Genomic DNA, 25,816 nt, shown 5'->3' on the forward strand with positions numbered 1-25,816 from the left:
ACTAGGGATGAGATTCACCTCCCCAATCACATGAACTATGGGAAAGGAAGTTCCCTGGACAAAACGAGAGTTTCAGTAAGAAAAAAAGTGAAATAGATGTGGAAAAGGTAATCAACAGACTGTACTTCTTTCTCACTCCTGACTGACCTGCTATCTAGTGTTAAATATTTTGACTGATTACTAATAGCATGCTTTACTGACCATAGCACTGCTTGTACATTTAGTGGTAAGTGGCTGCTGCTGTGGGGAAATGAATAATTTAAGTTAAGGATGCTAAAGAAACTTTCTAGCTGAACCTAAGGCCATTATGAGCCAGAGTTATGCACACAGGTACTGTTGTCCAGCAGAGTTGCTCACAGGTGTAGCAAAGCAAAAAATCTGAATAGTCAAAGCATGGTAGGTGTCTGATTTACTGCCCTTACTAAAGTTCAGGACCTGAATAGTATGACACCCTACTGAATAAAAAGGCAAGGCAGGATCATTGAAATAAGGCCCTAGAAAGTGACCAGACCATTAGCATTGCAAGGATATTCATCATAGTAGGATCTTACAGGACAGGGCTATTTTGTTGAGGCAGTAAAGCAATGCAAGTAACCAATATAGAAAGTCCAAAAATGGAAAACAACAAACCCTTGAAGAATTAAGAATAGTGTTTATGTATCAGTATTCTTTCCATTGCACCACACTGTCTTTAGCAGAAGCCTAAAATTCTTCAGATGGCTTACACATGAAAGATCTTTCACTCCCAAATTCTTAGAATGGAAAGTAACATCTTTGTAATTTAGAAGACAAGGAAGAAAATGGAATCCTCTCAATTTCTGATATTGTCCAAGTTTTAGGCAAAAAGGAAAAAGAAAGAAAGGAAAAAGAAAGCAAAGTTTTACACAGGTTTCTAGCCAAGAGAGTTGAAGTTTTTGTTTCTACTGGGGAGAGCAGGTAGAGATGTATGTTAATAACACCTTTTCCTTTCTAACACTAGAAACAATTAAGTAGTCAATTCTACATGGTATAAAGAGATGCTCTGAGGACAATAGGAGAGTCACTTGTGTACTATTAGAATTCTTGAAGGGTCTACAGTTTTTGAAATAATTTGCAACAAGAGTACAGGATCAAGGTGTTTTCATGCATCTCCTTAGCTACATTCCAAAACAAAATTCATTTTCAATTTGGCAGAGTGGATTTGGGAGGACTGTGTTTTTGAGGGGAGTCTCAGAGTCGTGACCAGGGCAGTGGTCAATAACATATGCTTGTAGATGCAAAGACACAACTGAATCATGAAAGTGGCAAGAGTGTCATTTCTTCAACTTCGGCTTTTCTAGTTTGTAGTAAGTTAAAAAAAATACTGGAGTACAAAATTCACTTGTAAGTTATTTGGCATATCTGTATCTTTTGGTTGCATTGATAATTTAAAAATAAGCAATATGCTATTTTTACTATCTTAACTTCCCTACACATAAACTATTACAATTAAATCCTGTTTAGTTTTTTTTTTCCTAAGCAACTCTACTAAGATGACTGTTTAGTTTTTTCACCATCTCTACTTTACAATTTACTTCCTGTATTTTATATTTGGTTGTTCTTTCAGAACATGTCATGGGCAGTTTCAACAGATAGCACATGACACATATTCTTTCCAGATTTCTACAATTAATCCTGAATTTATTCCATTTCCATATGCAGAAAGTCTGAAATATTTTCCATTGACATTTCATAGGGATAGAGCTGTAGAGTTCTATCTCAATTTGCAATGGATTACTAGGAAAGGAGGTCCCTTATTATATGGACCATCATAAAAACCAAGACAAGAAACTAATAACCTATATTCTCTAAAAACCATGTGCATCACAAGATCATTCGGTATAAGCATTTCTAAGGCATGAGAGAATTAGCACTTCACAGCCACAAGCACGAGATGCCACATTCTATAATCATCTTTATTTCTCTCAACTGAGATGGAAACCTGCATCTCACTTAAGGATTTTAGAGCAAAAAGGATCAGGAACATTTATTTTGGCCCATATCCTTTTGCGTCTTTTTCTTTCTCCTGACGTTCTCTTATTAATCCAGCATTCTTATTTTTCAAAGAAAAGACTAGCTTGAATTTTTATCCCTTTGAAGTGTATCTCACTGGACCCCTTATAAATCACTTCTTAACTGAAGTGAATTTTCATTTATTTTTAAATTTCTCAGTCCCTAAGGAGTGCCATATTCTTTATGTTACTTTAGTTAGAATTTTAAATTTTAATTTTGCCTAGAGTTGGAATTTCAGATAGCTTAAAAGCGTTTTCATTTTTTTTTTTTAAACAGTGGCCTGTAAGGTATACTTAGCCTTTTGAAAGAGAGATGCTTTTCTGAAAAATGCCTTACAATTTTCACATTCTTATAGACTTACATAATTTCAGGGCAGCTCTGTAACAACATTCAAATTGACAAGGGTTTCAAAACCTTTCATTTTAATGGTCTCGCCCAGACAATCTGCCATTTAAATTTCTGTAGGAGAAATACTGATATTTACAGAAACTTGTGGATCCTGACAACCTTGCTTAATTTATCTATTTGAAGTTGATTTTTACATGCTAGGTTTTACTAAGCAGAAAGCAAGAAAAAAATGAAGTTTTTAAAAGATTTAGACCAAAATACTATTATGCCATTTCGGTCTTCACTTAAGTAACTCTAAGACAGGATTTCTCAACCTCTGCATTACTGACATTTTGGGCTGGATAATTCTTTGTTGTAGGGGGCTGTCTTGTGCATAGTAGGATGTTTAGCAGCATCTCTGGTCTCCTCTATCCACTAGACGCCCATAGCACCCCTGCCTCACCCCTTCCTGACCCCACAACTTCTGACAACCAAAAAAAAATATCTCCAGACATAGCCAAATGCCCCTTAGGGGTAGAGGAGAGGGAGATAAAATGGCCCTAGTTGAGAACCACTGCTGTTTATTTTGTGCATCATCAAAACTAAAGTTTCTACTACAGTAATCCTCGGTGTTTATTTTTACAAAGGAGGCATATAGCAAGTAGAACCAAAATCTTATATGGTGGTGAAAACATATTTTAAAATATGATCAAATTGAAATTATGATTATAAATTACTCAGTTTCTGTGCAGCAAAGTCTGATTTCAACTGAACCTCAGCTACTTTCAAAGTTATTTCTCTGTAAAGGGCACCACTCACTTTTAGGTTCGTTTGCAACATTTTCTTCTTTTCTCTCTGAAGTTCTTTTCTGTAGGGATGGATATTTTCCCTTCTGTCTGATAAAGGAGCCGCGACGACACTACTCTTTCCTTTGCTCACTTCACACCTCTGCATAAAATTGCTTTCATGTTTAGCTATGGCAGAAGAAAGAGAACCAAGGGTGACTAGTTCCTTCTCCAAAGTAAATGCCATATTATCAATTAGGAAATTCTCACTTCCTGATTTTAGATTTTTGAGGAAACAGTTTATAGGGAGAATTCTGATGAGATTATGAAGGCACTGGAACATAACTGTTTGATTCCTAAAATAAAAAAACAAACAAAATATTACAAAAATTAGGACAGCACAAAGCAGTCATGTACAATATACTGCAGTAATCAATTAATATTCATTTATAAACACCATAATGATAAACAGAACCAATTATGTACGTGAGCATTGATAAAATTCAGACTATAGCAATCAAATATACATATCCCATATCGAGTCAGTTAATATTAATCAGATTGTTTCCAATTAAAATTTTTTTTGCTGAGTAATAACGTCAATATAATATTTTTTAAAATTTTACTGTGGAGGAGAGGTAACGGGAAATCTCAAAATAATTACTAGGCACTAAAAAAAGCCAAAAACAAATATAAAATTAGAACAGAGATCTTCAGTTTCTAAATGAAGCCGATGCGTCCATTCATGCTAGGCCATGGCTCTGTATTATTGCCATGGCAATAATACGAAACACATGCGGATCGCTGTTGAACCACACACTGATCACACTCATACACACTCACTTCTCTGGACTGATTACAATTTAATATGCATTACCTGGAATAGATTATTAAAATCCCTTCGAATGGTGTTCTCTGTTTCCAAGTGAAGAGTGTCCCATAGAAACTTCCCGGCCTTTCACAAAAGTACACTTCTGGAAATTCTTTGATTATTTCACATTTCATATGTTCTAAGAGCCACACCTTCATTGAATTCAGGGCATAGCCGGGTGACGTGATTTGAAAACAAGATTTGTGGAATGCTGCAAGAAGTGCAAAAAGATCTTCCATGTGCTCTACAAAAAAAGTCACAAGCTCTATCATTAAACTCTGCCCATTATCAGATAAACAGAATTCTTAAAATTTTCTAATTCAATTAAATATATAATCTAAAAGTGCCAACAAAATTACCTATAGGTTTCTTCTTTGGAAATGTCAGTAGGTACTTCCCAGTTGAAAGATCTTCTAGACTTAAAAAAACTCTGCCACACACAACATAACGATCTTTAGGACAGTTACCACTTTCTCTCTCCATAATTTGTAGCAGTACAGTGCAACAAAATTTACTGAATGCTAAAAGTGGTGAAAGAGATGTTACAGCAGTAATTATCTGTACACACTCTTTCTTAGATGGGTGTTCACAAACAAAGCTTTCCTCTTTCTTGCTATCAGGGGTCAACTTGACCCTTTTTGCTTCCAATCCTATTTCACATGGCATCAAGTATGGTGCTGGGAAAGGATTTGTACTCAACTTAATCACTCTATTTTGACACTTAAGAAGCCGAAATCTGGAGTCATGGGCTTGATCCATTAACAATGATAAAGTCACATCATTCAGGGACCTGTAAAAAACCCAGACTTTGGTTTAATCTAAAAGCTCATTCTTTAAAATCAAATTGATGATTAAATGTCATACAAACAACAGTAAAAAATGTTTATTCTTTCCTTTCCTAGAAAACATCATTTCAAATGTAAAATATATCAAAAAGTTAAGAGTAAAAGCCAAACACATTTTTAAAGGTCCTGTGATAGCACTTCTCAAAAGGCAAGCAAAAACACTGTAACTATGCTAGGTTTTAGGAAAGTAAAATTTTTAAGATAGAGGAATGGTATTAGGAATGATAGTAAGAGAAATTAAAGTAAGACAAAAATTTTTTTAAGATAAAGGAATGGCAAAATAATGCCAGGATTTTATCTTTCAGGTTGGTCTTTTTTTTCTCCTCTTTTGAAACAACAAAAAACCTACTCATTATTTTTTAAGAGTTTATTTTGGTGATACGTTAGAATGCAAACAGCTCTAAACTAAAAATTGTATTTTTTGTTCCTCTAAATGACTTGAATAAAATCTGCTTTTTCAGTCAGAATATTGTTCATCCCTCAGCAATTCTTTCCATATCTACATTTATAATAATTTACAAATATATACAGGCTTACTGTAGTACATTCCAGCATTGTCAAAGTTTATCAAGTAAAACAGGTAAGAATGGTGACATGACCAAAGAAAGAACTTGAATGTAGAAATTTAATACTGAAAACTCCTTTAATACAGGAATTTGACCGTATGTCTAATGAGTTACACTAAAGATTTAAAAAGAACTCAAAAATCTTAATTTGCACTAATTGAACTATTGTTTTGTTGGGAATGCTGTTTTATGAACACTACATATATACTGTAGAGTAATTATGTAGTAGGTGCAACAGAGAATTGGGATTATCAATAGGGGAGAAAGAAGATACAGAAAGAAGAAGATACATCATGATGTTAAGTAAAAACCTTGAAGTTTTTACATCATGGTGATAAGTAAAAACCTGAAGTCCTTAATCTGAATTGGAAGTATCAGCATGGACTTACAGTATATTTTATCTCTAAATAAACCAAAACCACAACAGACCAAACTAACAAAACACATATTTCCTACCTCTGCTTACTAAAAAGGCCCAGAAACAACAACCCACTGAGGATAAATAAGCACCTCTTGCACTCAAATTCTGATTTCTAAATTACAAACTATACTTGAGGGTCTAACTAAATAATTGATGAGAAGAGGTTTCTCTTTATAGAAGTATTCCAGCTAATAAATAAAGAAGCAGTAATAGAATTAGAATACCACCATGTTATAAAATCTAATGAAACAATGGAACTAAGTAATGAGCATCAATAGCTGCTAATATCACAAAATGAAACTGATCACACTTTACATACCTCCCAGTGGAAGAAAGCAATACTATTAAGTATTCTGTTAACAAAAATTCAGGCATTATTCTGACCCACTCTCTAGATCTAACCATCAATTTAGAGGAAATACAGGAGACAGAGAAACATGTTAAGCAATATCACAGGAAGTAATCAACAAAATCCAGTCTATAGAACTTCACAGGGTAAACTGCCTGGCTTCTATAAAATATACTTTGCATGAAAAAAAAAAGACAGAAAAAGGATACCTACAGATTACAAAGGACTTAGAGATAACAGTCAAGTCCAATTTATAGTCCTTATCTGGCTCACGATTTGAAAAACTATTTTTAAATTCAGAAATGGGAAATTTGACCATTTACTGGGGGAATTACTGATAATTTTTGGGGGGTAATTATATAAGTTCTTATTTTTTAGATACATACACTGGAATTGTTACAGATGAAATAATATAATGCCTTTGAGTGCTTCAAAATAATCTGGGGGATGGGGGTGAGGAGTGCATGGAGGTATAGATGAAACAAGATTAGCAATGAGTTGATAATTACTGGAGCAGAGTGATGGGCAGAAGGGTTCACCACACTATTCTGCTTGTATGTTTCAAATGTTCTATATATAAAAACATTTTTAAGTAATTCTATTTAGCATATGAAAAAAAGACAAGACAGAAAATAGAGAATAAAAAATTACCAGGCAGATCTAAAAAAGAAAGAATAAAACTTATGATAATACAAATAATAATAAAACTTAGAAACTCAATGACTGGATTAAACAGCTGACTAGAAAGAACTGAAGATAAAATTAGTGAAAAGAATATAGATCAGAAGAAATTATCCAGGTGAATAGGAAATATGAAAGAGATGTTGAGACATAGAGTATGGAATGAGAAGATCTAACAGAGGACTAACTGAAGTTCCAGAAGGAGACAGATACTAGAGAAAGTAAGGAAGCATCAGTATTTTGAGAATTAAGAACTAAGAATTTTTTGAATTGCCAGAAGAAAACAAAACAGTTTGAGGAAGCTCAACAATCTAAAGGAGGAAAAAAAAAAAAAAGAAATCTGCACTTAATCATGTCATTGTCAAATATTTAGAAAAAGAATAATAGAATACATCCAAATAAAGTAAAAGGAAATAATAAGGGATCAGAAATGAACAGGGAATACACAATTGAAGATCAACAAAAAATTTAATTATTTGAAAAGATCTAATAAAATGGATGAAACTCTGGCAAGATCAAGGAAAAAGAAGACACAAATAAGATTTGGAATAAAAAGACACTGACAAACACTAACAACACAGTGATAAATATCTAAAGAGGATCTTAGGAACAACTTATGCTAATAAATGTAATAATTAATAGAAAAATATAAGCAAAATGTATTCAAGAATAAATAAAAATGTGAATAATCCTGTAACTATTAAAGAAATTGAATCAGTAGTTAAAAGTCACCTCACAAAGAAAATGCCAGATTTCTACTGCATTCCAGGCGACTACAACCAAATATCAAAGAGTAGGTAATTGTAGGGAGACCCCCTGAAACTACTGCTACGGAATAAAAGATGAAATGCTCCTGATTATTGTAAATACAAAATTGCATGCAGGATTGCATAAAGACAATGCCAGGTTGGACTGCCAGAACGAGCCAACAGCCAACAGCGCGTGATGTGCTTCCCCCTGCAGAGAGCCTATGAATGGATGTGCAGTCAGGGAGGTTTCACATCACCAAGATTCCTATCCCAGAAAAGCAGATGTTCATAGCTCTGGGAATGGAATGCGACCCTTGTGGAGAGCCTATAAATGGACGCACAGGGGGCGCCTGTCCATATGGATAAGATAGGGCTATAAACGCCCTCATCTTGCCGCGGCTCTTCTAGGCCTCTTTAGGGTTAAGGCATACTCCCTTGTGAGAATTTCTGGTCTAACCGGTTGTCTAGCTTCACGTCCTGTTCCCATGGATTGTTAGTAACCAGCTTTTGTTGCAATTGTTACTGCTGATTAATATCTTGCTAATCATAGGTTATAGAAAGATTGTGTTTCTGTTTTAAGGCTCTGTTAGAAATTACTGACACACACACTATATTGTAAATTCTTATCTCTGTATACTGTACTTCTACATACAAAAATGTACTGTACTTCTACATACAAATGTTATGTTAAAGAATTACTTCACACATGTACCCTAAAACTTAAAGTATAATAAAAAAAATAAAATAAAAAAATAAAAAAAAAAAAAGAATTACTTCATCCCCACGTGACCATCTCACCTCATAATCAAACGACCCTAAATCCCTCACTAACCTACCCCCGCCCTCACTAACCTTAATAATAAATGCTGGTATATCCAGTGCATTGTTGGCACTGTGGGACCAGAAAGCAGTGACCCCCCGGACCCAGCTTTCACTATCTTGTGTGTGTCTGTTATTTCTCAACCTGCCAATCTGCCTAGGAACAAAGAGAGAGCCCCGTTGCATTGCGGGCTGCTGGCCAGATCCCGCAATAGGTAATTCCAAATTTACACAAACTGCTCCAGGGAACAGGAAAAAAGGAAATATTCCTCAATTCATTTATAAACTAGTATAGCCTTGATACTAAAATCAGGCAAGTATCATTCAAGAAAATTTCAAGCCAATTTCACTCATGAATTTAGATGCAAATATTCTTGACCAAAGGAGAGCAAACCAAGTCCAGTGACAAACTGTTTATCACAAGAATGCAAGACTGATTTTATAAGACAAAATTGATTAATATAGAGTACCACATTAAAGAAGAGAGAAGAAAAACCCAGATGATCAACCAGCCCAAAACAGCTTAGAAATTCACTGAAACAAAACAATAAATCCATATCTCAAACCCACTAGATAAGTAGTCTGGCTCCCTTACTGTGTTAAGCTGCTCAAATATACTGCCATCACCTATTACAAGGCACTACCTGGTTTCTCTGCGTACCTGTGGTTCAAATTCAATGTAGTTACTGTAATGCCTGTATTTAGCCTGTTTTGGCTAAAAAGCTCTTTGTTAGACTGCAGATATAGATGGCATGCACAATACTTCTCTATCCATGATTTCAACATCCCAAAAGAGAATATCGTCTGTTATCAGAGAGAGAGATACTTTGTTATTTAACTAAATTTTTACCTATTCACTTTGGTCAATAGTCTCTAAGTATCCCTAATACCTCTAAATATTTTGATTAGAAAGTTCTGTATGCTGTTTGATTATCTTCACCATGAGACTATAGCATCTTAATTTCATAAACCTCATCCTCTTCATATTATTAACTCAATGCATTTGTGTAAAAGAGATACTTCTAGAGCTGTGCTGGCCAAGAGAGTAGCTATTAGATACATGTGGCTATTAAGCACTAGAAATGTGGCTAGTTGGAATTGTGATGTGTTATACATGTAAAATACACACCAAATTTTTAAAACTTTGTATGAAAAAATAAATGCAAAATATCTTATTAATAATTTTATACTAATTACATGTTAAAATAATGTTTTGGATATATTGGGTTAAATAAAACATATCATTAAAACGGCCAGGCATGGTGGCTCATGCCTGTAGTCCCAGCATTTTGGGAGGCCAAGGTGGGTGGATCACTTGAGGTCAGGAGTTTGAGACCTACCTGGCCAACACGGCAAAACTCCGCGTCTATTAAAAATACAAAAACTAGCCGGGCATGATGGTGCGTGCCTGTAATCCCAGCTACTGGGGATGCTGAGGCATAAGAATTGCTTGATCCCAGGAGGTGGAGGTTGCAGTGAGCCGAGCTCATCCCACTGCACTCCATCCTGGGCAACAAAGTGAGACTCTGTCTCAAAAAAAACAGTAATAATAATTTCCCTTCCTTCTATTTACATTTTTAAATATGGCCTCTAGAACATTTAAAATTGCACATGTGGCTTACATTAATTTCTATTGGACAGTACTGTTCTGGAGCATCAAGACAGTGTTAACATGTTGGAATTTACTTACAGCTTCAAAGAAGATGTAGTTTTCACTCCAACAACCAAGCTATCATCTATTACACGATACCATATCTTCTCTACTAGCTGTTCTGAATCTTGAAAATTGTCTGATAACTTTTCATCTAAGATATGGACAGAATTTTCTTCTTCACCACAAAGAGGAACAAGACATTCCTTATAAAAAAAAAAAGTTTAAATAACTGATTATAAAATATGTACCGTCTGTAGCAAAACTAAAAAAAAAAAAAAGTTAAGTGTGCTTTTGGCTAGGGCTTATGGCCCAAACATTTAAAAACAAATAACATATCATATTATAGATTATACACAATTTACTAAAATGAAATGTATAAAATACATAAAATTCCCTATCTATTCAGATCAAGAGGCATGGCATGACTGGGGTATGGCAAGATGGGGTATCCAACAAAGAGCCAAAAGGGAGGTAAACCTGGAGTCCATTTTGAAAAAAAAAAAAGTCTGATAATATGTACCCCAGTTATACTGAAAATAATCCAGTCTGTATTTTATCAGTGACTTGCACTAAGCCTATAACTGTAAACTGTTGTATGAATAAAACTGATTAAACTATCTTTAGACTACTTATAGCTTATTGCTAAAATTTTATTCTTAAAGTCCAAGCCATATTCATTTCCACACACATGTGGATATATAACATTCGAAAGAGTAGTAATAAGAATAATAGTAACGATAATAATAATATACAACATCTATTGAGTGTTTACTTTATGCCAGGCACTGTTCCAAATGCCATTTGTGTATCAATTCATTTAACCCACACAATAACCCTAGTGCCCTAGGTCTGTGGTATTATCATCTACATTTTACAGATTAGAAAAATGAGGTACAGGGAAGTTATGTAACTTGCCCAGGGTCACACAGTTAGCAAGTAGCAAGGCTGGGATTTGAACTGAAGCCAACTGGTTCCAGAGCCCATGCTCTTCCTTAACTATTACCCTATACTGCCTCTCTATGTGGTAATTACTAAAGAAAGATAGAGGCATTCACTCAATAGGAGACTAAATATGTTCCCAGGAATCTGACACTACTGCCAGTAGCTGCGAGTTCTGAAGCAGGCTATTCATCTGAAACCTGGGGAAATTTTTACTACCTGCCAGGTTTGCTTTTAAAACTAACAATGTAAAGAGCCAAAAATGGGGCCTTGCACATAGTGGTTTCAATATATTAATTTCTAAACAACCCTTCCCCTTTCTAAAATTGGCAAAATCATTGAGGTGAGGAAAGGAAATGGTGAAACAATTTTAACAATGACTTTCATGAGGTTTCCCAGGAAATTAGAACAGTAATATAGAAATGCAACACAATGTTTTTTTGTTACGTTTTATTACATTAACAAGATCATATTTTGGACCCAAACCCTTACATGGCTAAGACTGAAATACAAACACAAAGCATAGCCCATGACAAGAATGGTCAATCCAGAAGGAAGTCAGAGCTAGGCACTACAGTGACTTGAGGGAATAAAATGCAACATTAGTTCAGCTCTTACTGATTTACTTATAGTGTTGCTATGCTGTGCCTTTCTCTGTATGAAATTAATGTGCATAAATATTATTTTTATGAAGTTTCAGCAGTTTTTGCTAACTTCCTACATTAATGTACTGATATAAGTTACCACATAAGAGACCCGAGGAGGTTCTTTTTTTTTTTTTTTGAGACGGAGTTTCGCTCTTGTCACCCAGGCTGGAGTGCAATGGCGCGATCTCAGCTCACTGCAACCTCCGCCTCCCAGGTTCAAGTTATTCTCCTACCTCAGCCTCCCAAGTAGCTGGGATTACAGGCACGAGCCACCATGCCCAGCTAATTTTTGTATTTTTAGTAGAGACAGGGTCTCACCATGTTGGCCAGGACTGTCTCAATCTCTTGACCTCGTGATCCGCCCATCTCGGCCTCCCAAAGTGCTGGGATTACAGGCATGAGCCACCACGCCCGGCCCTGAGGAGGATCTTATGATGATCAGCCACAAGGAAAAAGAGAGTAAAATTATAAAAAGCAGATAGAAGGACTAAAAAAACCCATAGCAGTGTAGGAACATTTGCTAGAGGAAAAAATAACCTTAGAAACAAACAATCCAACAGACTAAAAGAACAATCATTATCCTAATAATAAAATTATCTCATCACCAATACAAAGTTAAATAATACTCAGTATATTCTGTTTAAGAAGTCAGTAAATACATAATTCACTTATGAGTAATTTCTATCCAAACAATACAAATAAAAAAGTTTAATGGTTAAATCTGTAAATAAAAGGACTTGTTCCCCAAGGTTCCTGATAACTGAAATTTTAATATGCTACAGAATTACCTATAAATCGATGAAATATTGGCTCCTTAATCAAATATTTTTCAATGTCATAAAAGTCCACCATTATAACCTCTGCTACTTTTCTTCTTGATCCACTGAGCAGCATTTTCTAATATATTCTAATATTCCAATTTAAATAACTTTTCAATAGCTTATAGATTTTCAACTCATAAAATGATAAAATGGTCACATGATTACTTTTACCTCCTCTGCACTTGACGTATTATCATCTTTTCCTTGAACTAGGTTTATTAAAGCTTTGTAAGATTTTGAAATAATTTTTTCCTTAAGCAACAGATGCTGCCGTAATTCCCGAAAAGAAGAAAAACAAACCTGTAAAGTAGAAAGAAAAATAGTGGCAAGAAACATGATTTCAAATGAAACCAGACATACCAATAATTCAGGAAATACTTTCTCCAAATGTGCTTATCAATTCATTTTTCTATAGAAAATAAAATACTTCTCAGAGCAAAACTGTTTTGTTTATAGATTTTAAGTCTCTAAGTTTAAAAAATGTATCTTCTTTCAAAGGAAAATATAAAAAATAACTGCAACATAGAGCTTATGTATCAAATTGAGAGAGTGGCAATATATTAGCATGTTTCACTAGTGAGTTACTAAGTAACTTCGAATCAATGTAAATAAAAATCAAGGCCTACAAATACACTCACCCCACACAAAATAACTTTTTCTTTTTGAAATAGTTTCTGCTTCAAAAACAAGGCATCCACATAAGCAAAGACATCATAATGAATAGAAAATATCACTTTTAATCAGATACTGCTCGAAATTTTCTGTTCATGTAACCTTTATAGCAAAATTTTTAAATAAAATTAAAATTGTAACAGCCCCCAAACTATGTTTATTTTTGTGCTAATAAACTCAGTGCTAGAGTCTACTGAAAACTACTGAAAAAAATAACAATTTGGCTCTGAACTGGGCATACAGCAATCCATTCCTTTTATGATACCAGATAACTAGATTTCAGCACTAAGGATGAAACATTCACAGAATATAGTTTGCTACTGAAAATTTAAAGAGTCATGTCATTGAACTGATAGAAGTTGTTTCATTTCAGGTGGATATCTGAGGCTGTTTGAGTATTCATCTGGCTTTTAATAAAACATATTTTTCTAGATGTATGCAACAAAATGCATCATTGTTTGGGATTCTTTTCTTTTAAATTACATTTCAAAGCAAGTAAATTCTTTTTCTTTTAATCAACAAATAGAAACTGGAGAGTGAAGACTGAATTATTCCTATGTGTTACCTTATTGCACAAAGTATGTAAAGCGTCTAGCTAATATTTTAAAACTTCTTATGTTGACCTAGTTCTGTGAGATGCACATGATTCACACTCCATCACTCAGTAATTTGTGACGGGGGAGGCAGATGTACCCATCAAAGGTATGTAGCCACAACTGAGCTACTGGAGGGGTGGGGAGTAGAAGAAAAAACTATGTGGGCAGATTGAAATGCACCCTCGAAAATTGTCAGTGTTCACTCTTCCTTCCTCCTTAACATGCCCCTTACTCCAGGACAATATAGTGATTGAGTAGAGTAGTTAAATAATCTTGGCTGTGAAGTTTTGCTATAAAACTACAAAAATAAATTAGACACATGGTAAGAAATTTAAACAATGTGAAAGTACACCTCACCTTCTCTTCCTAGATGCCCAATCCCATTTGCAAAACCAATAGATTGTGTACCTTCCCAGAACTTTTCCATGTGCATATTAAGGAATGCTTTTTCCTTTGCACAAACAAAAACCCACCCAAAACCAAATACAGGAGCATATCGTACTGCACGACACTGAACCTTGCTTTTTTGTTCATTATTGTGATCTCTATCATACGTGCAGAAGAATGCACAGTACAAAATAACATTTTACAGACTAATAATGAAGCCGACACCCATGTAATTCCACCCAAATCAAAAAGTAGCATTCCAGGAGCTGCCCAGGGGCCCTCCACAATAATAATTGCCCTTTCTCCCCTGGAGTCAATACTACCCTGGCCTTTTAAGATAATTTCCTTGCCTGTCTTCAAATTTTACAATCTTTGTATGAATTCTTAAGGAGTATTTTAAGTTTTTTGGGTGTTTTGCTTCTGAACCTTTTATAAATGGAATCACTCTGCATGTATCAGGCTTTAGAGTTGCCCATGTTATCACTAGTAGCTGTAGTTCATTCCTTCCATTGCTTTACAGTATTCCATCATATGACTACCCACGATTTACTTCTCCACTCTCCAATTGATGGGTATTTGGGTTATGCTCAGTTGTGCAGTGTTATAAACAATGCTGCTATGAACATCTGTGTACATGTGTACAAGATTCTCTAAGGTCCTGGTCTCCCCATCTCCCCTTCCAGTAACTGATTAGAATACAAATTTCAGGGGAGAAAGAACAGTGAAATGGACTCTAGTTCTAGCTCTGCAAGTCACGTAACCTTTCTGGCTATTTGTTACGTCATGTGCAAAATGGTGCAAAGGTAGGCTTGTTCATCTCTAAAAGGCCTTCCAGCATTTAGAACTTTATTATCTACATTGAAAGCTACTGTTAAAATATGGATACTTGAAACAAAATGGATATTCAACTATCTCTTATCCACCACCTCCATTCCTCCCTTCCTTCCCTTAATGTTGTTTAAAGCCTTTCATATTTTCCCTGTCTCTGTGCTACATTCTGGATAATTTTTCTCATATATTCGGGGTCACTAATTTGCTCTGTATCTCTTTCATCTCTTTAACTCTTAAAGTCATCTATTGAGTTTTTTATTTCAGTGTGTTTTTGCTTGAAAGAGATGCTGTTTGGTTATTTTCTGTGAATAATTACTCACGATGCCTTTTTTCTTTATGTGCTTAGTTATTCTGTGGACAGCTCATTTTCTTTGAAAAATTACTTGTGAGATTTATGAGGGCTAGGATGAATGTGTGTTTCCAGACAGGATTTTCTGTTTGTTTCTGTCAGATGCCTGGGGCACCACCAATTTAAGTTCAATACACATGCTCCCAGGGCAAAAGTAGCATCAGTGTTCTGCTTATCTCTCTGGGTTCCAGCCTTGAAAGTTTGATTTGATAATTTATTCTTAGAGTGTCAGCTTTTTGAAGCTTCTAAGAATGTTTTTAAAGGAGACTTCATCTATCATTTTCAGTTTTAATCAGGAGAGTTGGTCCTGCTTCATAAATTAAGCCTTTCATAAAGTCATGCTTTCATAAAGTACTTTGGCATCATTTCTAAATCAGTATAAAAATATACATTATTCTTTTTGACAGCTACATAGTATTCCATAGTTCAGGCACATCACAATTTACTTATCATACTCCTAATGATGTATGTTTAGATTTGGACCAATATTGTAGTTTATAAATACTACATAAACATTCTTGTAAAATCATCTTCATCCTTAGAAGAGATTTCTAGAAGTGAAACTGCAAGAGTAAAAAGATATAAGTAATTCATATTTTAGCAACTATAATAACTTTTCCTCTGAGAAGGTTGGGTCACTATACATTCACAAAAATACTATAGAAGAATGTACATTTATATTAAGAAAATTAATATTTTGTCATGTATTACAATTTCTTTTTTCACAATTTGTCTTATTACTTTTACTTTGTTCAGGGTACAAAAATTTTGAATAGATCAATGTCTTCATTCATGGTTCTGTCTGTTATGATGTTTATCTATTGTTCAAATTCATGTCTAATATGTGTTCAATAAGCATTTATTAAAGTGAACTCACTCTAATAATGAAATAGTTGCAAAATAATTTTAAAACAACCTGCAAAGTATAAATATTTACCACCTGGCCCTTTCCAGAAAAAGTTTTCCAACCCTAGGCAAAGAAGAAAAAGTTCAATAACACAGCAAGAAAAGAGACAAATCCAAAAGAGAGGATACAACTAGCGTGGCCTCCTCTTTAGCATAATTTTTAAAAGGGGGAAGGGGGAATTATTCTACATAAAAAGACCAATAAGAGATATAATCAAATGCGAGTAAAAACTTTGATAGATTGGATCCTGGAAAAAACAGTTATAAAAACATTTTTGTGATAACTAAATATATTTGAATATGGACAAGATAGCAAATAAGATTAAGGGATCATTAACAATTTTCTAACTTTGATAATGGTATTATAGTTGCATGAGGAGAATATCCTTATTTTTAGGAGATTCCTGCTGAAATACCTATGAGTGAAATATAACATGTGCAACTTTTAAATGGTTCTACAAAAATATATATACACATACACACACAAACACAAACACATGAGGCCAATAAGATTTTTAAAAGTAACAAGAATTGAATGTATTGGGGATACAGAGATAATCACTGTATTCCTGGAATGTGTCTGTATATTTGAAAATGCTATAAACAAAAAAGGCAGCTTACAAAAGAACATACATCTTATAATCACATTTCTATGAAATGCGTATATTCGTTTAAAAATCTGCAAGAATATACAGGCCAAAGTGTTAAAATTGGTTATTGCAAAGTAGTGGAATCACAGACAATCATTAGGTTTTTTTAATTTTGTTTTGTTTTGACATTTCTTTGCAAAGCCTCAGTATTTTACAGGGAATGTTCATTACCTTGGTACATTTGGGAAAAAAAAAACTCTTTTGTGGAGCTTTTTATGGAAAATATGAGAGTAAACTGTTCATGTCTGGAATGTATTATGATTTATCATATTCGCTGCTACTCTAAAAAGATACTGTGGTATACTGATCCCAGAAAGAATGTGTTTTCAAAAGTGAGCTGCTTCTATTTTCTCTCATGAGGCTTATTAAATCTATATAGTCTTACTACAAAAAAGGTATGTTTAGATGATACATTTATAAGTAGTATCATAATATTTGTACAGAGGTGCCAAAAAGATAAAGATCCTTTGAAATACCATTTTTACCCAAGCACCAAGTTGCTTATATTTTAAGGACCTTTCTTTCAATGTTCTTTCCTTCATTTAGAATAACACTAATCGAAAAGCAAAAGAAGCAAACAGACACTAACTTTCAGTCCTGTTTCTAGAGGTGGAACCACCAGGTAACGATTCTCTTGTTTGTCTTCAAATAAGTCATCTTCATTGCAATCCGATGGTTCACTCTAATAAATAAATAAATAAATAAATACACTAAGACTGAAATTTTGCAACAATTGAAAATTCACAAAACTAACAAAATACAATTAAAGTATATCCAGTCAGAACAGTTTCCCTAGTGTGTATAAAATACACACTATTTTATAAAAGGCAAACTATAGGCCAGATGCAGTGGCTCACGCCTGTAATCCCAGCACTTTGGGAGGCCAAGATGGGCAGATCACCTGAGGTCAGGAGTTCAAGACCAGCCTGCCCAACATGGTGAAACCCTGTCTCTACTAAAAATACAAAAAATTAGCCAGGCATAGTGGCACGCACCTGTAATCCCAGCTACTTGGGAGGCTGAGGCAGGAGAATCGTTTGAACCCAGGGGGTGGAGGTTGCAGTGAGCCAACATTGCACCACTGCACTCCAGCCTGGGCATGACAGAGCAAGACTCTGTCTCCAAAAAAAAAAAAAATAAACAAAGGCAAACTATATATTTTCCCCATCACCTTCTTGTAACTGGAAAAAAATTATTATGATTCCTACTACTACCACCTAACATTTATATACTGCTTTACAAAGTATCAGCTGGTTAGCTTTCTTTTTAAAGAGTAAACATTTTTCCATTTATTTATTTAAGAGACAGTGTCTTGCTCTGACACCCGGGTTGAAGTGCAACATAATAATCATAGCTCACTGCAGCCTTGAATTCCTGGGCTCTCATTAGCTTTTTAAAAAATCCTAAAATCCCATAACCGGAGAAAATTAAAATTATGCTAATTTTACAAATGAAAAAACTGAGGCTTAGAGAGATTTTGTATTGATCTGAAACTTCAGGGGCATAATTTCCCTTATGTCCAATATCTCAAGATATTGTGAGCTGTTACTTCCTTTACTAAAGCAATTGTGCTTCATTTTATTCCTTATTTAATCCAATATTATATTTATTGGTATAAAATGTGATTTTCAGAAGCAAAAATAAAGTTAATTTATAGTACTGCTGTCACTTAAGTGATCACCAAATGTACTACAATTCAAATTTATATCAAAAGCATGGTCAATTTGTATAACATTTGTTGAAAGGAGATTCAATGTATATATTTAAAAGATTCAATCTATATATTTTTAAAGTTCAAAATTTTAAGTATAAAACCACCAATATTTAAATGATAGGTCAAAGCTTTTGAGCACTTAAATTTTCTAAAATGGTTCTTAAAATACCATATAATAAGTAAATAGAACTTACCGAATAGTTTATTTTTCCAAGATCCGTTATTTTAAATGAAGTCAGGCAGTCTGAGTTCAAGGAGTCCTTAAAAAGTAGGAGTACTTGTTCAGTTCCACTTCCAATAAAGTCATCTATCAGTACTAAGCTAAGTTTTTCCCATTTAGCAGCAACCTAAAAGAAAGGGAGCATTATAGGAGGAGTAGACAAGAAAAAATCGAATGTGAAATAAATAAATTAAGTCCTTTTGTTTCATGTAGTTGTCATTTGTAAAACTCAATCTTATAAATGAGTAATGAAAATAGTAAAAACTAAAATAAAATAAAGATATTAGGGGATGAGGAAATATAAGAGTTATAAAAACTTTATAAATAGCAAGATACTTAGATTTAATATTTTATTCAGGTTTGTCCAGGGACTGTCACATTCTTGATTTCTATATCAAAATTTTATTGTAATCTATTTATAAGCTCTAACACTTTTCATGACTAACCTTTGGAAATTCTAACATTTATCATGAGTCAAACTCTAGTGAAGATTCCTTCTCTCGCACAGCTAATTTAAGGATGACCTTCATTCCCATTAAGTCTTAGTGTATATGTATTTATGATCAGACAAATTACCCAAGGAATTCAGTTGCATTCTGTTGCATACCTGACAGCTGCAGTACTGTCAGGTAACCAGACAGTACTAGTAGACACCTTAAGAGCTCTTAATGGAAAATAACCTATAATAGAGTCAAGATGAGCTTAAAACCTTAAACCCTGATGTGGGTGTGGAGGGGAATACAGCTAGTATCGGGTACACAGGTGAGGGGTCCTAAAAGTGGGACAGCCAGAACCATCCTAGCCTCACGGAATGATTTGGTCAGTTTATATCAGAACCTGAGACCTCAAGTTTAAAATAGAGGACAACTTCTTAATGGTACATATAGCTGAAAGCCTCAAGATTGGTCCCAGGGTAAACTAACACCATGAGGATCAAATCCCCCTTTTCCCTGAGACAAAAAATCTAAAACCCCTTCTCAGAATTCCAGGAGCACAGATACATCATCTAGATGATACAGGAAGGTAGCTCACATTAGAGCAAGAATGAAAGTAAGGCTCTTCAACCCACATACCCAAATATGAATCTTCCCCTATAAGGCTAATTGCCAAAGTTGATCCTTCACTTGTGCAGAGAGACAGCTTTTCTGTAAACCCATATCCTCCCTTTCTCCCACCAGTATCATGGAGTATAATGGACTATGGGAAAAGACATTAGTAATAAGAATGTGTTTGGCAGGCAAACAGCACAGAACTATGCATGCATGCATGTGTGCACACACATATTTGCAATCTATAGCTCTAGAATAGTGCCATCCAATAGAAAGGTAAGTGAGCCCCAAATATAAGGCATATAATTTTAAATTTTCTGGTAGCAGTAAAAAGATGAAATTTTAATATATCTAACACAATATATCTAAAATATTGTCATTTCAATTCAATGTAATCATTAAAAAATTGAGAGATGTTACCATTTCTATTCATCTTTGAAATTTGATGGTTGACATTTACAACATGTTTTAATTCAGACTAGCCACATTTCAAAAGTTGAATAACTACATCTGGATAGTAGCTACCATATTAGACAGCACAGCACCAGAATACATTAACCTCTATCAACAACACACCAATAGCTATGCTTCAGGTATACTTGACAATGACCTCAATTTTATTGACAGATGGATTTTTTTTTTTTGAGACAGGGTCCCATTCCGTTGCCCTGGCTGGAGTGCAGTGGCACAATTACAGCTCACTACAGCCTTGAACTCCTGGGCTCTAACAATCTTCCCACCTCGGCCTCCCAAGTAGCTGGGACTACAGGCATATGCCACCATGCCCAGCTAATTTTTTAATTTTTTGTACAGATGGGGGTCTCACTATGTTGCCCAGGCCGGTCTCAAACTCTAGGCCTCAAGCAATTCTCCTACCTTGGCCTCCCAAAGCACTGGGATTACAAACGTGGGCCACTACACCCGGCCAATGACCTCAATTTTGAAATACCTGCCACATAGATTCTTGTCAAAACTTGCAGAGACAATTCCTACCCAAGAGAGAAAGCCTAAGAAGAAAAAAGCTAATCATGTATTCCTTTAGATTCAGCTCTGTTTCAAGTCCTATTACCACATTAAACATCATGCCTCGGGCTTTTATGAAGTGTTGATCTGGGAAAACACTAACCTTGTTTTCATTATTTATTCTAATTTATGCTTGTTTGTATTTTACCTATCTTTGTAAGTTGGCTTAATTCCTTCTTGGAATGAGGTAATAAAAGAATAGATGGATGGATGGATCCATAGCCAACCCAAAGGAAAACTGCTTCTATTGCTTTCTATTTTGGGGGAAAACTGCTAACAAAGACCCACCTTATTATTTAATAAGGTATTCACCTTATTACTCAAAACCTTTTACAAAATACCACAAACAGTAAATTCTTCTCAGAACTTAACGTTAGAAAAAAATCTTTTCCCTTGTAGTATGTTCCCTTCAGTTGTAAAACCCATCATATTTACTTTTTTGCCTTAACTGTTAAAACTAAAGGTAATTGTTCAAGTGTAGTTACTTCTCTTAACCTGAGTTTTTGGCATAATTATTTCTACTCCCACTTTATTTCTAGATTCTTAGCTCTTATTTCTGTTTTTTTAAATTAATTTTTTTTTTTTGCAGACAGATCTTGCTCTGTCAACCAGCTGGAGTGCAGCGGGGCGATCTCAGCTCACTGCAACCTCCACCTCCCAGGTTCAAGCCATTCTCATGCCTCAGCCTCCTGAGTAGCTGGGACTACAGGCATGCGCCATGTTGGCCAAGCTGCTCTTGAACTCCTGGCTTCAAGTGATCTGCCTGCCTCAGCAGTCTGAAATGCTGGGATTACAGGCATGAGCCATTGTGCCCAGCCTTATTTCTGTTTTTAAAGTAACTGAATATTTTACCCTAAACTAATATTTCCCTTTTTTTTTTTAAGAAGTTGAGTATAAATGTAACACCAAGATAGAAGCAGGACCTGAATACGCCCAAAGTGGCAGGGTTAGAGGCAACTTTGAAGCACTTACTTGTAGATATCAGGGTGAATTCCAGAGCTTTTAAAACAGGGCATTTGAGAGCAGGTTAGAAGTACAGAATTCCTGAAGAAGCACCTTAGGGGGTAAGTCAGTAGGGACTTAGGTAAGTAACGTGTGGAAAAGATAGTGGTCCATTGTAGAGAGAGTGCACTAGAATACAACTTCGGGTCAGGGAAGCAGCAATTATAGGTCCACCTACAGGGAATGATGCAGTCTCTTGCCTTGGGTAACATGTTAGTGGCAAAGCTTTACAGGGTCCAAGCAGGGGACCCACTTCAAGAGAGTGACGATTGCAATTAATGACACATAAAGGAATTGTTTTTTCCTTATCTAGGTGAATAGGGGATCTTGAGTAAGTGTAAGTAACTGATGACAGCCCTGGCTTTTGTCTAACAGTAATATAACAGAGTAATAGCTACTACTAACTGAGTTCCTCCTATGTGTCAAGCTCTGTGCAAGACACTTTACAATGTCATTTGACTTAATTCTCCCCTCTCAGAGTCAGAATGATCCCAAATTTCATAAAGGAGGAAAATGAGTTCACAAGAATTACATTCCTTAAGGTAACACTGGTAAGTGGCTCAGTTGGGATTCAAACCCAGGGTACGTGTGTTCTTTCTATTATATTAACTTGACTACAGTAAAACACTATAGGGTATACCAGATGTTTTTCCCCTACCATTTCTTTAAAGGAAAAGAGAATAGAAAAAGACAATTCCAAATAACTTTCAAATAAATGTATAATGTGCTTTTAAAAGATTGCTTTCAAGATAAAATAGGATCGCTTTCAAATTATTTTCCTTTTGCATTCTCTATGTATTATAGAGGACACATACGTATTACAGAAATTCAAAATAATCCCTATTAATATAAAAGTACTTGGTAAGGCAAAGCCTGATTCATAATTCCAACTTGACATTCCTCCCCCCACACAAACAATAATGATTCACATTTAAAAATGAATTTCAAACTTTCTAAAACATTTAACAATATTCCACATAGAGGTGATAATATAATGATAAAAATTTTCATTGAGCTTCTAATTAAATGGACAGGGCACACAATAAGGCAATATCTGCTTTTCTCTCCTAAGTAGCACAAAAACTAAAAGTTGTATAGTGTACTACTTTTGGAAGAGACATTTCTAACTAGTAATGATAATTTGTCTTAATTCATAAACACTTCAAATCACATAACTGAATACATTTTAAACCAGGAGGATGCAACATTACCCAAAAATACAGAGTCAGAGAAATATTATTGGTGGAGACACCCAGTTACAAAACTCTAATTTCCTATTGGTTTTCTGTGCCTTTTTACCTGTTACTTAACACTCAATACCAGTGAATATTTTGGAACAATTTCCAAACTTAAAAAAGTGAATACTTGCTCAAAGGTCAGTTCTGCATTTCAAAATATAACATAATAAAAATCTCTGAGTAAGTTTTTAGAAAAAGTAATGCTTACCACTTGTCTATGGAGAACAATTATTTGTCTCTCCAGATTTCAAGGAATTTCTCTATATTTCACTTTCAGAAATGAATCAGAGACAACAAGTAAATTTAAATAGATAATTATAAATGTTTAAAAAGTTGGCCGGGCATGGTGACTCACGCCTGTAATCCCAGCACTTTGGGAGGCCGAGGCAGGCGGACCACTTGAAGCCAGGAGTTTGAAACCAGCCTGGCCAACATGGTAAAACCCCATCTCTACTAAAAATATAAAAATTAGCCAGGTGTGGTAGCACATGCCTGTAATCCCAGCTACTCAGGAGGCTGAGGCAGGAGAACCACTTGAACCTGGGAGGCAGAGGCTGCAGTGAGCCGAGATCACGCCACTGCACTCCAACCTGGATGACAAAGCGAGACTCTGTCTCAAAAAAAATATAAAAATAAAAAATAAAAAGATGAAAAACTGATTTGAATTTTCCAGGAAGGCTTATCTATCTAGTCAAATCACTAATAATCTTATTATAAGTGAAAATGCACATCTACTATCATATTAATAAAAATTAGAAAGTTATAATAGAAAAATAAATACATAATTCTAGTTACATATGTATTTACACATTTCCAAACAACTCAAAGGCTTTATGACTCAAAATGGCAAGACAAAAAAAACACCATCAGGTTGTACTCAGATAACCTTAAGAAAAAAGAACAATGTAATATGTATCATTTCAAGTACAGAACTGAAAATTGACTTAGACAATAAGACTCCAGAATGAACTCTATGAAGTATACAAATGTTTAAAAGGTCTGAGACCACCAACTGAATTATTATCACAATAAGTGTTGTACCTGAAAGCTCTCTTTCCATACAGCACAAGCATTATTGGATATAAAGGATACAACGAAAAACAGGTTTCCTCCACCTGAATCCATAAGTTGAACTGCACAAGGATCTCCAAATGGAAGCTGGCACACATTTTTAGGAGTTCCATTCTGAAATGAAATCAGCTGATTCTTTCGAGTAAGGGCAATGAGAGATATTCTTAACTGGTTTTTGATGATCTCAGTTGCACAAATATGTACATAAGTCACCACACTGCTGTAAGCAGGAGGAATAATGTATATATCACTTAATACTTCTTGACTTTCAAGAGAATATACACAAAATTTGGTATTCCAAATTGCATAATCTGATTTTGAAGGCTCTTGAGTACATTCTTCCTCAGATAAACAACATTCCTTTAGTCCCAATAAAACCATACCTAAATTTTCAATCTCCCCTGCCCACTGAATAGAGGAAAAGTTACCTGACACACTAACAACTTTGCCAGTTTGAGAAGAGATAAAGAAGAATGCTCTGACATGCCTCCATAAAATTAAAGGGCCATTAAGGACCCTTAGGCCATCCTTCATCTCATAGCCTAGTTTAAAACTCAAACGCATTTCAAATTTATTAGTACTGTGAAGGATTAGTAAAAAATATTCAAAAACATTATTCTTTTTATTTTTTTCTATCACAATGTAAGGGAGGTTAATTCCAGTTCTGAAATCTGACACACAGTTGCAACACATGATTTTTAAATGAGAGTTTTCTTCCTTTATGGTAAAAAATCCAGTGGACTTCTGAACAAATACTTTTGTTCCTCTGTCAAATACCATTCTTCTGACATGTAATATGGGTGTTTTTGTAGGCTCTTTATCTGCAAAATTTCCTTTAGACAACTGGAAAACAAGGACTTCCCCATTATAACACAAGAGCCTTTCTTGTTCGTTAGATGACATTGCTTGTTTGCTAGTCATTCCACAATATCAAGTCTTTGTGCTGATCTAATTTTCAAATGCAAATTGATTCCAGTTGATGTTTCTAAACCTAAAAAAGAAATGAGGAAAAACTGCCATGAAGTAGGAAGGGTTGAAAAGAAAACACGTTTCTGTTAGAGAACTACAACATAGGTAACTACACATTTTATTAAGTAAACATTTTAAGCTTTTTATACTATTTTGACAATATCATACTTATAAAAAAATTCTAAATATTATTTCTGTAGACGCTTTAAAAAAGTTTGCTAAGAATTCAAATAACCATATCAAAAAAGATAACTGAATGTGTTAACGGCATATATTTAAAGCTTTAGATGCTCTATTAAAAGTGACTTCAGATATTTGTTCTGGCTCAGAAAATTGCTTAAGGGTTATACTTCTCTGTTTCAAACCTAACAACTCTAATGTGGTTTCCCACTCTCTGCCTTAGCCCCTTTAGAATGACAATTCAATTAGTGGTTTACTTGTCTTGCAACTCACTCTCCCCAAATACGTTGATTTTCAATTATACTTCTCCCACAGCCCAGGCAATTGGGCTTCTGCTTTCTAGAGACAGGAGCCTATACAGGCTCTAAGACAAAAAAGAAACCCCAGGAATAAAAATAGGAGATGCTGTAACAAGGCTTTAAAAAATCTCCATAGGATTAATAAAAATAAATCT

The 25,816-nt window shown here is 34.7% G+C and overlaps 1 protein-coding gene across 4 annotated transcripts in view; it reads right to left on the reverse strand.

The window, feature by feature from the left end:
• The window catches only part of FANCB (FA complementation group B), a 172,067-nt gene that overhangs the window by 139,287 nt on the left and 6,964 nt on the right, over window positions 1-25,816 (reverse strand). For 2 of the 4 annotated variants that reach the window (XM_063804383.1, XM_054676918.2), the window contains exons 2-9: window positions 24,184-25,204; window positions 18,805-18,957; window positions 17,486-17,578; window positions 12,677-12,805; window positions 10,135-10,301; window positions 4,374-4,804; window positions 4,021-4,258; window positions 3,178-3,499 (exon numbers count right to left, since the gene is read on the reverse strand). In XM_063804383.1, coding sequence (XP_063660453.1) covers window positions 3,178-3,499; window positions 4,021-4,258; window positions 4,374-4,804; window positions 10,135-10,301; window positions 12,677-12,805; window positions 17,486-17,578; window positions 18,805-18,957; window positions 24,184-25,134 — 2,484 coding nt within the window. In that variant the 5' untranslated portion in view covers window positions 25,135-25,204. Of the gene's footprint in view, window positions 1-2,972; window positions 3,500-4,020; window positions 4,259-4,373; window positions 4,805-10,134; window positions 10,302-12,676; window positions 12,806-17,485; window positions 17,579-18,804; window positions 18,958-24,183; window positions 25,205-25,816 lie in introns of those variants that run through there. The other 2 variants (XM_063804382.1, XM_009438791.5) reach the window with 1 other exon arrangement.

The sequence above is a fragment of the Pan troglodytes genome, chromosome X (genome assembly GCF_028858775.2).
Source record: "Pan troglodytes isolate AG18354 chromosome X, NHGRI_mPanTro3-v2.0_pri, whole genome shotgun sequence".
Lineage (NCBI taxonomy): Eukaryota > Metazoa > Chordata > Mammalia > Primates > Hominidae > Pan > Pan troglodytes.